Consider the following 13756-nt stretch of genomic DNA (forward strand, 5'->3'; position numbering starts at 1 on the left):
GCTTTTGCAATTAACTCTTTTCACCACGGAAGCAAAGACCTAAATTCAGCTTAGGAAATGTGAAGTCACCTAGTTCTTTTTGGATCTTACCAGAGGGTGATTATTTGGGTCTATTATCCAAGAGGTTTTTCAGGCCTGTCTATCTGAAAGAAGTAATACATAGTAGTATATAAAATTGACTAAATGGTATTCCCTCAGGAATCTTTGCTCCTTCATTTTTTTTTAAATTGAGATATAATTTACATATGACAAAATGAATAGGTCTTAAATGAATACCCTGCTGAATTTTCACCAATCCATACATTTGTGTAAGTTTCTATCAAAACACAGACCATTTTTATTTGTTTTAAGGATTCAAGTAAACAGTATCTTGCATCTAAAGACATATCCAGAAAAATTTAGATACAGAAAAGCTTTAGTTTGATTTTTGGCTCACATTCCTTAATATTTTAGTATCCCCCCCACCCCCACACTGAAAATAGGCAATGAATGTGAAGGGGAAGAGATGACCAGAATATAAGGTAATCTGGAAAGGAAGGAATATCTGAAATATCATCCTTATACTTTTAAAATAGATACACACCTAAATTAAGGCTATTCAGAAAACATTTTAGCTATAACATCTGGGATTTCATTATATCCATAAAAGGTCCCTACAATTCTCTGTCTTTGAAGAAAATAATATTCTTACAGATGTCCTGGCACCTGCACTCACGTTTCTTGCAGCACTATTTACAACAGCAAAGTCATAGAACCAACCTAAGTATCCACCAACATCTGTTACAGGAATATGCAAATTCAAGTATGAATACAAGGCAGACTCACAAGTTCAGAAGTAGGTGTTCTGTTTATGTCCAGAATGTTGCTACCAGGCTTTCACTGCCTCAGAGTTCTGTGCAGCTTTAGTAACAAAGCCACAGAATGGACAGCCCTGTGAACAAAAGGACACTGGCCCACTCTCTGCTGGGGCTACTCACAGACCATTTATCCTTTGGCAAGAAAGGGCATGGTGCTGCCACTGCAACATGGTTCTATTCAGTTCTCACAAAGTTAAGTGAGTGTCAATGCCATGTAGCCGTTGAGAGAAGAAATGGGTATTCAGAACCTGGTTCAATTCTAAAACTCATGTGTTTTCCCTACACTATTGAGCAACTCCTCTTGGCTGTGAGTTTCCTAAGGGCAAAGAGTATCTTATTCATCACTGCATCTCCAGTACTGAGCATGAAATGATACATTATAGGTACTTGAACATCTGTCTAAGAGGTTGGAAGGGATAGGATTAAGCTCACAGACGATAAAGACTGACTGAATTTGAATCCCAGTTAAATCCAGTTCAAATTGAGTAAGATCAAATCATAATTTGTCAGTTGTGTGAGCTTGGAAAAGTTACTGTATTGTGATTTCCTTATCTGCACATGTGGATGGTAACAGAATTTACCTTACGGGGTTGCTAGGACGACCAAATAAGTTAAAACATAAAGTAGTTAGAACAAGGCCTAGTACAAAGCACTAAATAAATGTGGACTATTATTATTATTTGTTATGCAAATCAGCAACTAAGAGCAATTAGATAAGATTATAAAGTATTTGGAACATAAAAGCTTAAAGAATCAGCCAAATTACACCATATAAGAAGGAATCAGAAGTATAGCAAAAATAAATAATTTTAAAAATTAAGAAATAAACATGTAAATCTATGCAGTGGAGATTTAGATTTTTGGTAATTAAATAGGACTCCAGAACAAAGATTGCATGCTTAAAAATTTTTTAAATCTCATGTTTACAGTATTACCTCAGGTAAATAAAAAGTAAAAATACTGATATATTTAACAAGTTATATTCCAATAAAAGTTCCTACGCCTTTCACTATACTGCATTCTTGGTTTCTTTTTCTGTTTTACTGTTAATGCTTATCCAGTTCACCTGCCATTTAATATTTTCTAATTATATGCTGTCAGTTTCATTGCTACTGAAATCTTCTATCTTAGATGCTGTTTCTAAATTAAATGGAATTTCTCTTGTAGCCTTCTTTCTTAGAGAAGAGCCTCTTCAAATTTCTGTGAAATTTAAAAATACCTGCAAAATTAACCTATTTTAATAAATCAGGAAAGCAGATTTTGTTTAAATAAAAAATCTATCAAAATGAAACCTAACTAATGAAAAAAAGTCTTATGGAAATTTACAAACACACACAGTAGCAGATGAAAAAATATAATAAATCCCCTTTGTACTCATCACCAAGCTTCAATAGTTAACAACATTTTATTACTCTTGTAGAACATCTTTTAACAACAACAAAAAATAGGATTATTAGCCTCACTTGAAAGACTGAAATGGCCAAGAAAAATGCTGAGTAAATTTAAGGATCAGTTATAAGAAAATACAGCCCAGTGAAATTAGTTTATCTTTTCTTCGTTTTAATAAAAATTTAAAAAATGGAATAAAGCTTTCAGAAGAACGAACACTTACTGGATGATGAGGTCGCAAATGAAAAGTATGAGGTGATACTACGGCTACAGCAAAGAAACGAAGAAATACAAAGCTGCTCACTGCAGAATACTGAACATGAGGGTCATCTGCAGGAAAAAAATGGTGAAATGTCATGCACAAAAACACTTAATTAAAAAACAAAGATGATAAATTAAAAAATATAGAAAAGACATGTAAACTAGGAGAGCAACATAATTTGTCTAGTAAGAACTGAGTTGATGAAATGATAGTGATATTTATGACTAAATTAAAAGAAAACCCCCTATGATTAAAAAAATCCAAAAGAAGTAAGAAATAATATGAAAAAAGACAAAGCTGCTAGGTTTTCAGAAATATTTTAATTTGAAAAATACCTCTTTCCTCACCTGCAAGAGACTGCTAAAATTACAACAAAAATAAAAGTAGCATCTAGCACTACCTAGTGGTTAACACTGAATCCCTTAAGAGTATGATACAAGGCTACTTTCAGTTTTAGGTTCTTCTTTCAATTTCCCCCCAAAAATCTTGATAATATCAAAAGTTATGCAACAAAAACAATTAGGCAGAAATGTTTACTTTAAAAAGCTATCAATAGTCCATAAATAAAAATGCAGATGAACTGAAGACTACTGGTGGCTTTGATCATTCACCTACAACTTTCGTTTCAGACTGGAGTCAACACTTTACCCAGCAATCAGACAAATGGTGGTGAAGCAGATGGCGAGGGAAAGAATCTTTAGGTTTGGTTCGAGTTTTAACTCTTCTAAGTCATTCAGTAGGTAACCATTAACAAGTCGTTTAATTTGTCATTCTTTAATAATATCTGCTTTCTACCTGCTGTCTGCCCTGCCCTCCTACCCTCTCCTTCCCCCATTCTTCTAGGGTAGTAAGAACAACAAAAAACAGAGAATATGAAACACTTATGGCAACAAAACTGTCACTACTATAGTCCACTGAGGATATGATAACCATATTAATAGTTAAGTCAACAAAAACATAACTAAAGAGATACATCTGAATGTATATAAAAACATAAAGTGTTGGCCGGATGCGGTGGCCCACGCCTGTAATTCCAGCACTTTGGGAGGCCGAGGCGGGCGGATCATCTGAGGTCAGGAGTTTGAGACCAGCCTGACCAACATGGAGAAACCCTGTCTCTACTAAAAATTAGCCAGGCGTGGAGGTACATGTCTGTAATCCCAGCAACTCGGGGGGCTGGAAACCTGGGAGGCGGAGCTGCAGTGAGCCGAGATTGTGCCATTGCACTGAGATTGTGCCACTGCACTCCAGCCTGGACAACAAGAGTGAAACTCGGACTCAAAAACAAAAACAAAAACAAAACCCCAAAAAACCCCATAAAGTGTTTAAGATCATTTATATAAACAAGAATTAAACAGCTAAAACAGATTTAAGGCCAAGATCACCAGTTAGTATAGAGTATAGTGAATGGCAGCATGTGGTTTGGAGTAGACTAGGCCTAGGTTTGAGGCCCTGCTTACCTGTTGGCCACACTATAGACCTTGGTAAAGTTACTCAGCTTCTCTAAACCTTAGTTTCTCACCTAATGGGAGTAGTACCTACCTCATATGGTTTTATGAAGATGAGAATAGGAGATAATGGAAGCTAACACGCTAACACTGTGTTACTAAGTAGTCAATGTGGTTATCATGATTTAACTATTTAAAAAAATAATTTCAGTGAGCATTTCACCTTTCCGTGTGTCTCTGGCTCCCCTTATTTTTGTTATGAAGATTAGATTTAGTTACTTATTTGCAACTATAATTAGCAAAGACATTTAGATCTGAATTTATCTACATGTTAGACAACTCAGCCCCACTGATTTAGTAATGGGTCAATTTAGCAGAAGGGCAGTTAACTGCACACATGTGTGCACAGCGTGAGCACACGCTTAAAAAAGAACATAAAACTGCAAAATCTCTTCAGATGGTTACAGAAATAAACTTACAGTTTTGCACAGCTGGTTAAGACTGATAATTTAAGTACCTGCCTAATTTTACCCTCCTACCCACCACCTCTCATTATAGACAGATCTGGAAAGATACCTATAGCAAGTTTATTTACTTATCAGAAATATATTAAAATGTGAATAATTCTAAGTATTAACAGCGACCGAGTAACACTTAATTTTATGAAAAGTCTCTAAGCAAAACCTTGACATAGCTACTTTTTCAAAATTAAAATATGCCAGTTACTGATATACGTGCCTTAAAACTCTATGTATGTTACAACAGAAAGGTTTCTAATGTCTAAGAGCATTTCTGTAAAAACCTCTCACCACCAAAACCTGATTAGCATTCTCATACTGTCAAATCTAGTCAATTTTATGGAACTAAAGATTCTCACTATCTGAATGCATGCAGCTGGAAAAGATGGTTGGTATAAATAACAAAGGTATTTTTAACTTTCATAAGCATCTGGTATAAGTGCTTACTTATATAATGTTACAGTTCTAAATTTTTGCCTTTCTTTAATGGTGATTTTGATTTGCTCTTTGTATAAAGTTGCATTATACTGAAATAAAATGGAATAGAAAGTTAGAATCATTTTGAAAAACTAAAGAAGGTTGTACTTAAAAACCTTAGGCTGGGCGTGGTGGCTCACGCCTGTAATCCCAGCAACTTTGGGAGGCCGAGGCGGGTGGATCACGAGGTCAGGAGATCGAGACTATCCTGGCTAACATGGTGAAAGCCCGTCTCTACTAAAAATACAAAAAATTAGCCGGGCATGGTGGCAGGCGCCTGTAGTCCCAGCTACTCGGGAGGCTGAGGCAGGAGAATGGCATGAACCCGGGAGGTGGAGGTTGCAGTGAGCCAAGACAGTGCCACTGCACTCCAGCCAAGGTGACAGAGCAAGACTCCGTCTCAAAAAAAATAAATAAATAAAATAAAATAAAAATACATAAATAAATAAAAACCTTAAATATCTCACACAAACCAAACATGTAATTAATATCTACAAAAAAGTCAAAGAAAAAGAAATGGCATGTTTTAGTAAAACAAGGCACTTACTAGGAAATCTCTGAGTAGCCATCTGCCTTAGAGAATAAAAGATATCACACATTACAGTGGGGCAGCTCATACTTGATTTTACTATTGTATTGAATAACTTGTCTACGTAGTAGTGCAGATTCTCCTGCAGGATTTAAAAAGGTAAACATTAAGGTTTTGATGTTCACACATCTTCAATAGCCTTCATGAAAGAAAAATGTAAGAAAATGAGGTTTATTAGACAGTCACTATCTAACATTTTTTAAAGCACTGTTACCCTTTTCCAAACTCATTCAGTTTAAGGACAATTTATATGCTGACTTAATTTAATAAATTAAATTTAGATTTGCTAGGTCTAAGAGGTGAATCTATGAATAAACCTCACAAGAAGCAAGAGGGAATAAAATGATCCAAAAGGAAATCACAAAATAACTCGGATACACAAGCACAAGGACATTGTGACACTATTATCCACTGCAATAAAAATTTGTGACCGTAACACAATCATTGTTTTTTCAGAGGCCACTGAAACTACTGACTGACAAAGTCACTGTGTCACTTAGCCTGATCAGTTTGAGCCCAAAGGAATGGCTAGAACAGGGGCTGCAACTAGCTATAGCTTAAGTTCACTATTGTTACTAGAGCCAAAAAGAGACAATCAAGAACAAAAATAAAGTGAAACCACTGAGGAAATAACATTCTAAAAACTAATCCTAGGAAGTGCTGCTAATAATAAAGGCTTATGTGAAGAATAAACAGCACTGCTTCCCTCTATATGGCTTTATTATAATGTAAGTGGTAGAAAGGTACACCATTAAGACCAATTTTAATGCAATTATTAATAATATAACAAGGACTTACCTTATTATTTTCTACATTATCTCCCTCTTTCAATTTAATAGGATCAATTTCACAGGATTTTGAGGAGTCACATATCTGAAAAATAAATTTTTCAGTTAATGATTTTTTCTAAGTAATCTGACAAAATGAAAATAACATTTTTCTGATAATAAAAGTTAATTACAGAAATTTAAATTGTAGCAAAGCGTAAAACGTCCTATGCAGGGATAACATATACAATTTTCTTAAAACACAATATCAAAAAGTATTTGTCATACGTTTGAAACTCTAGCTAAAATAGAAATCTCATAACAAAGAAATAATGTAGATTACACTATACTGTACCTTTTGAGTAAAAATCCATTGACAGAGAAGTAAATAATTTGTTTCTAAAGTGTTCAGTCTATTTTTGCAGTAACACATGAATGAATAAATCCTTCCCATCAACAGATCACTTGATAAAAGAACAACTATCATAAGGCCACAAACTATCATTGCTGGAGATATATGCTGTACCTCATCAAGAATAGGTTTTAATGTTACTTTCAGGTAGTGCCCTCCCACTATTTTCATCATCTCATCCAGACATCGGGTAGCCAAGGAATTTCCTCTAAAAATTGTGTTTGCATCTCTGAAATAGAAATAGATGAAACCAAATGTAGTAAACAAAGGTTTTGAAACCAATAATATAACATACTTGACCAATTTAAGAAAGAAGCATTTAGCTGAAATAGATTAAGATGTCCTAGAAGGCATAAGTTACCTATAATTTTAGTAATTTTTACCATTTATTTAAAAGCTTGCTGCCATTAGGTTTTTCAAACTTACCAAAAATATATAAAAATAATGGCCAGGTGTGATGGCTCACGCCTGTAATCCCAGCACTTTGGGGGTCCGAAGCAGGTAGATCACTTGAAGTCAGGAGTGTGAGACTAGCCTGGCCAACATGGTGAAACCCCATCTCTACTAAAAATACAAAAGTTAGCTGAGTGTGGTGGCGAGTGCCTGTAATCCCAGCTACTCAGGAGGCTGAGGCAGGAGAATCGCTTCAACCTAGGAGGCAGAAGCTGCAGTGAGCCAAGATCATGCCACTGCACTCCAACCTGGGTGAAAAAGCGAGACTCTGTCTTAAAAACAAACAAAAAACTCAATACGTGTGTATATATATGTTTTTTTAAAAAGGCAAATCATGTTTATGAACCAAAAATGTGGAGTATATGTATGTCTGTGTGTGTAAAAAAACAACAGTGTTAGAAGTCACTTGATTGCTTTTTAGAATGTCATACATATGCATATCAGGGTGATACATAATGAATAAAGAAAAAAACACTTCTGCTCTGGTGTTTTTACTTGTGACACGTGAATCATTACACTAAGAAGCAGATTAGTAACAAATGAAATTTCCTGAGTTAAAGAAAAACATCCTTCATTAATTGTTGTCCTTAAGGTAGGTGAATACTGTTTGATAGCTTAACTGCCTTTTGTTATTTATTAAGTACTTCTTTTCAGCCTACTATACAGTAAGGCTAATCAATACAAAAAAATTCAGACTACAAAATCAATCTGTTAAACTAAGGTCCAATTTCAACAACATGTAATTAACATTTAATAAAATATAACTCTTACTGTGTATCCTTCAAGTCTAATTCAGCCACAGCAGTGGCAAAAGGAACAAGTTTATCATGGTGCAGCAGCAGTCGTACAAGGGGCAAAACAGCATCATTTTTATCTCGACATATTTCACTCAAAATGTAAGCAGCTGAGGCAGATATTGGCTAAATATAGAAAGGTAGAAAACAAGCACAAAAATCAAGGAAACATGGTTAACTGTTCAATCACTAGCCTGTAAAAGGAACTGAAATAATGTCACTAAAGCTGTGATACAGGATATTTAATTTTTGAAATTTTTTATCAGAGATGATTGTGGGAGCACACGTAGGAACCACAGTACTCTGGTTCAGATAAATAGGAACGTGTGTGTGTGTATATATATATGTATATAATTTTTACTGTTTTAATAAGACTTGATACTCTTGAAATCTTTTCCTTATCATTTATAGAATTATTTTAGCCGTTTCGTGTTAAATCATATCCTTAAGATTCTTAACATACTTGAACATCTGGTGATTTTAGCAGCAAAGTTTTCAAAGGACCATAGTACTCTGAAGGAAGCACGTAGTCTTCTGTATAACATATATTTAATCGAAGAGACCCCAGGTCATCAGTTTTGGATGACTTGTTTCCATTGTCTCTTGGTTGTAGCAAGTACCTAAAGTAAAAATATAAGTGATTCCATGTGATGGAAACGCATTCAAGCCAATGAGGCAAGTTAAGAGTTAAGCTATAAAAAAACTAAACCAAAAAAGTCAACTTAGTATTTACGGTTAGGAAACTTCCTAAGTAGCAGGATACTAATCTTCAGGAACCTCATATTGGTTATACATTGGATTAGAAAGCTATAAATACATTTTTATTCAGGAAACAAAAAGCATAGATATCACAGAAATTAAGATCTCAAAGGAGTTGAATAAGAGTTTGATTAGCTTACAGGTTTAGAAAAAATGATAATAAAAGGTAAACATTTAAAATCCAATGTATTATCAAAAATAAATTTTTACCAACTAAATTTAAGAAAGAGGCATTTAGTTGAAAATAGATAAGACAGTGCCGGTGCAGTGGCTCATGACTGTAATCTCAGCACTTTGGGAGGCTGAGGCAGCCAGATCACTTGAGGTCAGGAGTTCAAGACCAGCCTGGCCAACATGGTGAAATCCTGTCTTTACTAAAAATACAAAAATCAGTCCGGCATGGTGGCAGGTGCCTGTGATCCAGCTGCTTGGGAGGCTGAGGCAGGAGAATCACTTGAACTCAGCAGGCGGAGTTGCAGTGAGCTGAGATCCCGCCATTGTACTCCAGTCTGGGCTTGCCTGGATGACAGAGCAAGACTTCGTCTCAAAAAAAAAAAAAAAAGTAGATAAGACACATCAGAATGCATAAGTAACCTTGTTTTAAAGTAAATTCTTTATCCAAAAATTTGAACTTAAGAGAAATTTGCAGGACCAAAACCAGAAATCTAAGAGTTTAAAAAAAAAAAAAAAAGCTTTTTATCATGGGAATTTAAAAACACAAACAGAAGAGAATATTGAACTCTCATGTATCCATTATCTAGCTTAAACAATTATCAACTGAAGACTAATCTTGTTCGCAGTCATAGAAAGAAAAAAATTATGTCCTTTGCACTAACATGGATGCTGCTGGAGGCCACTACCCTATGTGAATTAATGCAGAAACAGAAAACCAAATACCGTATGTTCTCACTTGTAAGTGGGAGCTAAACACTGGGTATGCACAAACACAAAGATGGTTAACAATAGACACTGGGGGTTCCAAAAGTGGGGAGGGAGATAGGGGGGTAGGGGTTGAAAAAAACTACCCAGTACTTTGTTTGCTACTTGGGTGAAGGGATAATAAGCCTAAACCTCAGCATTACACAATATACTCATGTAACAAAGCTGTACATGTACCCCTGAATCTAAAATTAAAAAACAAAACAAAACAAAATTGGATGAAGGCTGATAAAAATTGTAAAGTACCATTGACAATCAAGTATTCTTATTTCATTTTTTGGGGGATACTCAGCAATATGCTTGCCTAAATTTGAAATTTACGATTTGTTGTTAGTGTAAATATCTATTTTTTTTCTAGACTATATCAGGTTTAGAGAAAGGCAATTTTTACTCTTATAGTAGCCTAAGTTTGCAAAAACAATTGAACTCAACTAATTTGGACATTAAAACTTCAGAATTGCTGGGCTTCAGCCAAAACATATCTTTCTAGGACTGGAAAAAAGAAAAAGTTTGCTACTCATTCGAGATATCACAGGAGTTCCAGGAGTTAAAAAATTGTTCAAACTCTTAAACATTTATTTATCTAAAATAATATGACAATTACAAATACTTCATCCCCTTTATTCCATTAGAGAAAAATATCTAAAAACATCCAGGAAAAAAACCTAACTGTATTCTTATTTTTCAATAATTCATTATTTTAAAAAGGCGTTTTCTTACGCTGTATATAAAATAGTGAATCTTTGCTTTACTTAACTATAACCAGAAACCAAACTGCAGAAAAACTCTATTATATATGTCTTTTATTAGTACATTCTAAAACAAAATTATTTTAAGTTACTATGTGCAGCCAGATGCTCAACAGTAACACTGATAACATCCTTATTTGGACACTGAAAATAGCATAATTTTAAATTATGCTGCAGAAACTATCACAATTAGAATATATTAAGGGAATTTATTTATAAATATTTATCTGCATATTTTTTTTCCTGTGGCTTATCATCATATTGCCCACAAAATTTATTTTCAGAAATAACTCCAAATTAAATTTACAAATTTGGATTTGCTATTAACAAACACTGTAGGTAGATAAAAGCAACTGAATGGAGATTCTTTTTGTAGTGAAGCTCAAACTTCAAGAACCAAGAAAGAATCTGTGTGGAGTGCCACTTATTATTTTCATCACTCTTTGAACCAGAATCTTCTTTATTTAATATTAAAAAATCCTTACTACACATAGACAAATAGATAACGATGCATACATATATAAACAATGCCATCAAATCAATGCTTTTGTTTTTTTAGGGAACATTTTCTTTTTTTTTCTCTTTTAACTTTGTTTTTCTCTTATCTTTTCTCTTATCTTCAAAACACTACCATTCTGCACCTCCGCTTCTCTTAGGAACCTGTTAACTACCTACTATGGACCCTTCTCTATTTTCTTCATGCTTATATAATTTTATTATAGATATTTTAAAATGTGTGCATATATACACATTTATAAACGAGTTTTGAGCCTATTAGTCAGTTTACAAAAATGTTATCATATTCTACTCTCCTGTATCTTGTTTTTTTTTTTACCTGAAAGCACTTCCTAGTTAACTCTTTGAAACTGCTTTTCATAGATCCAGTTTGTTCTTTTTAACAGGTACATAACATTCATGCAATGAATGGACTCAAGTTCTTTAAGAGAGGTGTTTATGAATATAATGAAAAATAATTGTACTGTCTTGTGAAGTGAAAATGCTATACAGCTTAATAGGCCATAAGTAACTTAAAAATAATTGTGTTCAGAAGGCAATAAACAGCAAACATTAAAATTCTGAATTTAATTTCAACCCTCCTTACTAAGAGACTGGGGAAAATTATTTATTTGCTTTGTGGGTCTGGGAAATTCTCTCTCTCAGTCTGCTGTTCCCAAGTTCTGCTAAAATGCTTTTCTGGATTTTCTTTGCCATTCTTCTCCCAGAATAATCTGCATTGATACTTCTTTTATTATTTGCAGAAAATCCTCAACCTCTGTTTATACAATTGTTCAACATTTGTACTAAGCACAGCAAATTTATAGCACTGGTTACTTATACTGAGGAAGAGTTTGTCTTTCCATTTTCATCTTGTTACTGCTCTATTCTGTTCCTCTCTTACTCACTGCCTCTATGGTACACACTTGCTACAGTAAAGGGAGGGATTCTCTCCTTTGGTATCATGTCACAATTATGACACAAATTGCATTTTCTTATATTTTGTGAATACATGTAAAATACATTAAGAATGCATTTTAATGTTTTAAAAATACATTTAAAAAGTTTTAAAATACATTAAAATGCATTTTAAATGCTGTCAATATTTCCCCTATATTGAGAAATAAATTATATATTTTATCTAAGAATGTAGAATGTTTGGAATTATTATTATTAATATTTCAGACAGAGTCTCACTCTGTCACCCAGGCTGGAGTGCAATGGCATGCTCTCGGCTCACTGAACCTCTGCCTCCCGGGTTCAAGCAATTCTCCTGCCTCAGCCTCCCGAGTAGCTGGGACTACAGGCACGTGCCACCACACCGGGCTAATTTTTGTATTTTTAGTAGAGGCGGGGTTTCACTATGTTGGCCAGGCTGGTCTTGAACTCCTGACCTCAGGTGATCTACCTGCCTCAGCCTCCCAAAGTGCTGGGATTACAGGTGTAAGACACCATGCCTGGCCTGGAATTATTTATTTATACTCACAGTTTTCGAGTTTTATAAATCCTGCGCTAAGGCCTTTCTTAAGTTTGAAATTACAAAGCCCAGTAGTAAAGTAATTCCCTAAAAATACTAAAATAGATTCACAGGTGCAATATTTTAAAGCAGTCTGAACTTTTTTAAGCATTGCTGTTTGAACCCACGATTTTATTTTCAGTAGATGGGTCAGCATAGGGCACATGGGCTTAGTAGTAGACATTCCATGGATGGTGACTAGAGAGTGAGCGAATGAATGCTTTGGTTTTGAAGCCTTGGGTCACTTTTTGAAAGCAATTAGAAAGAAGTTTCTAATTAACATGAGAAAAAAGCTGCCATCTTCTCTATTCTCTATCTAAAGGCAATGCCAAACAAAATTTAAAAATACATACACTGAATTTTTTTAATAAAAGACTGATCTTGTTTCAGCCATACCTTCACTCACTCTCCCATCCTGTTTCTGCATTATTATTTTAAAGCAATTTCCAGGTATAATTTCATGTATAATTTTAAAAAGTCATCACTATTCACTTAGTATTCAAATTTCCCCAAACTTATCATAAATGTTTTTCTACAGTTTGTTTGAATCCAAATAAGGTCCATAAATTAGAATTGGTAATAGCATTCTTAAGTCTCTTTTATAGATTCCTCACTGTTGGTCCTATAGAGCTTTCCACCTTTGGAATTGTGTTAACTCTTTTCTCTACCTCCACAATGTCATTTACCATATTCCTTCATCCTCTCTGTATTTCCTCTATATTGGTAGTTAGATCTAGAGGCTTGGTTAGATTCAGATTTGATGTTCTGGCAAGAACGCTTCATTGATAATGCTGTGTAGTTCTACCAAGAGGCACAAATGTCTGGTTGTTTCTCCTTTTGCAATATCAGCAGCCACTGATGATCACGGCTTAGAGCCATTAATCATCAAAATGATAATTTTATAACTCTATCACTTCTCCTTCACTTAGCTGGAATGCTGAGATGCTTTTTATAAAAGAAACAGTAGTTTTAATACTAAATTTATATATTTATCAGCTATGACCTCCTCTAATATATTAATTCATTTAAAAATAGAAGGAAGAAGGCTTTAATAGAATATTTATTAGCTTTGAGAAAGATAAGATAAAGACGGAAAAGACAACTAGTGAATTAACCAAGGCAAATTTAAAGGATGAAGGGATGGTTAATACAAGAAGAAATTGTATCACTATCCCACAAAAGAGGAAGATCAACCTTCAGAACATCTACTGTCTGATTTAAGAAATAGTGATGTAAAGATATGGTCAATGAAATAATTAGAAACAAGCCTGTTAGCAAAGGTGACTAAGAAGTACCTCTAAGGGAAGTGTATTTAGTCTGTTCTCATGCTGC

The 13756-nt window shown here is 34.3% G+C and overlaps 1 protein-coding gene across 3 annotated transcripts in view; it reads right to left on the reverse strand.

Moving 5' to 3' along the window:
- Nucleotides 1-13756, reverse strand: part of RASA2 (RAS p21 protein activator 2) — a 128697-nt gene that overhangs the window by 35433 nt on the left and 79508 nt on the right. For all 3 annotated transcript variants that reach the window (XM_030816723.1, XM_030816722.1, XM_030816724.1), the window contains exons 10-15: nt 8430-8586; nt 7944-8092; nt 6834-6948; nt 6339-6413; nt 5499-5622; nt 2470-2576 (exon numbers count right to left, since the gene is read on the reverse strand). In XM_030816723.1, coding sequence (XP_030672583.1) covers nt 2470-2576; nt 5499-5622; nt 6339-6413; nt 6834-6948; nt 7944-8092; nt 8430-8586 — 727 coding nt within the window. The remainder of the gene's footprint in view (nt 1-2469; nt 2577-5498; nt 5623-6338; nt 6414-6833; nt 6949-7943; nt 8093-8429; nt 8587-13756) is intronic.

This window comes from Nomascus leucogenys, chromosome 8 (genome assembly GCF_006542625.1).
Source record: "Nomascus leucogenys isolate Asia chromosome 8, Asia_NLE_v1, whole genome shotgun sequence".
Classification (NCBI taxonomy): domain Eukaryota; kingdom Metazoa; phylum Chordata; class Mammalia; order Primates; family Hylobatidae; genus Nomascus; species Nomascus leucogenys.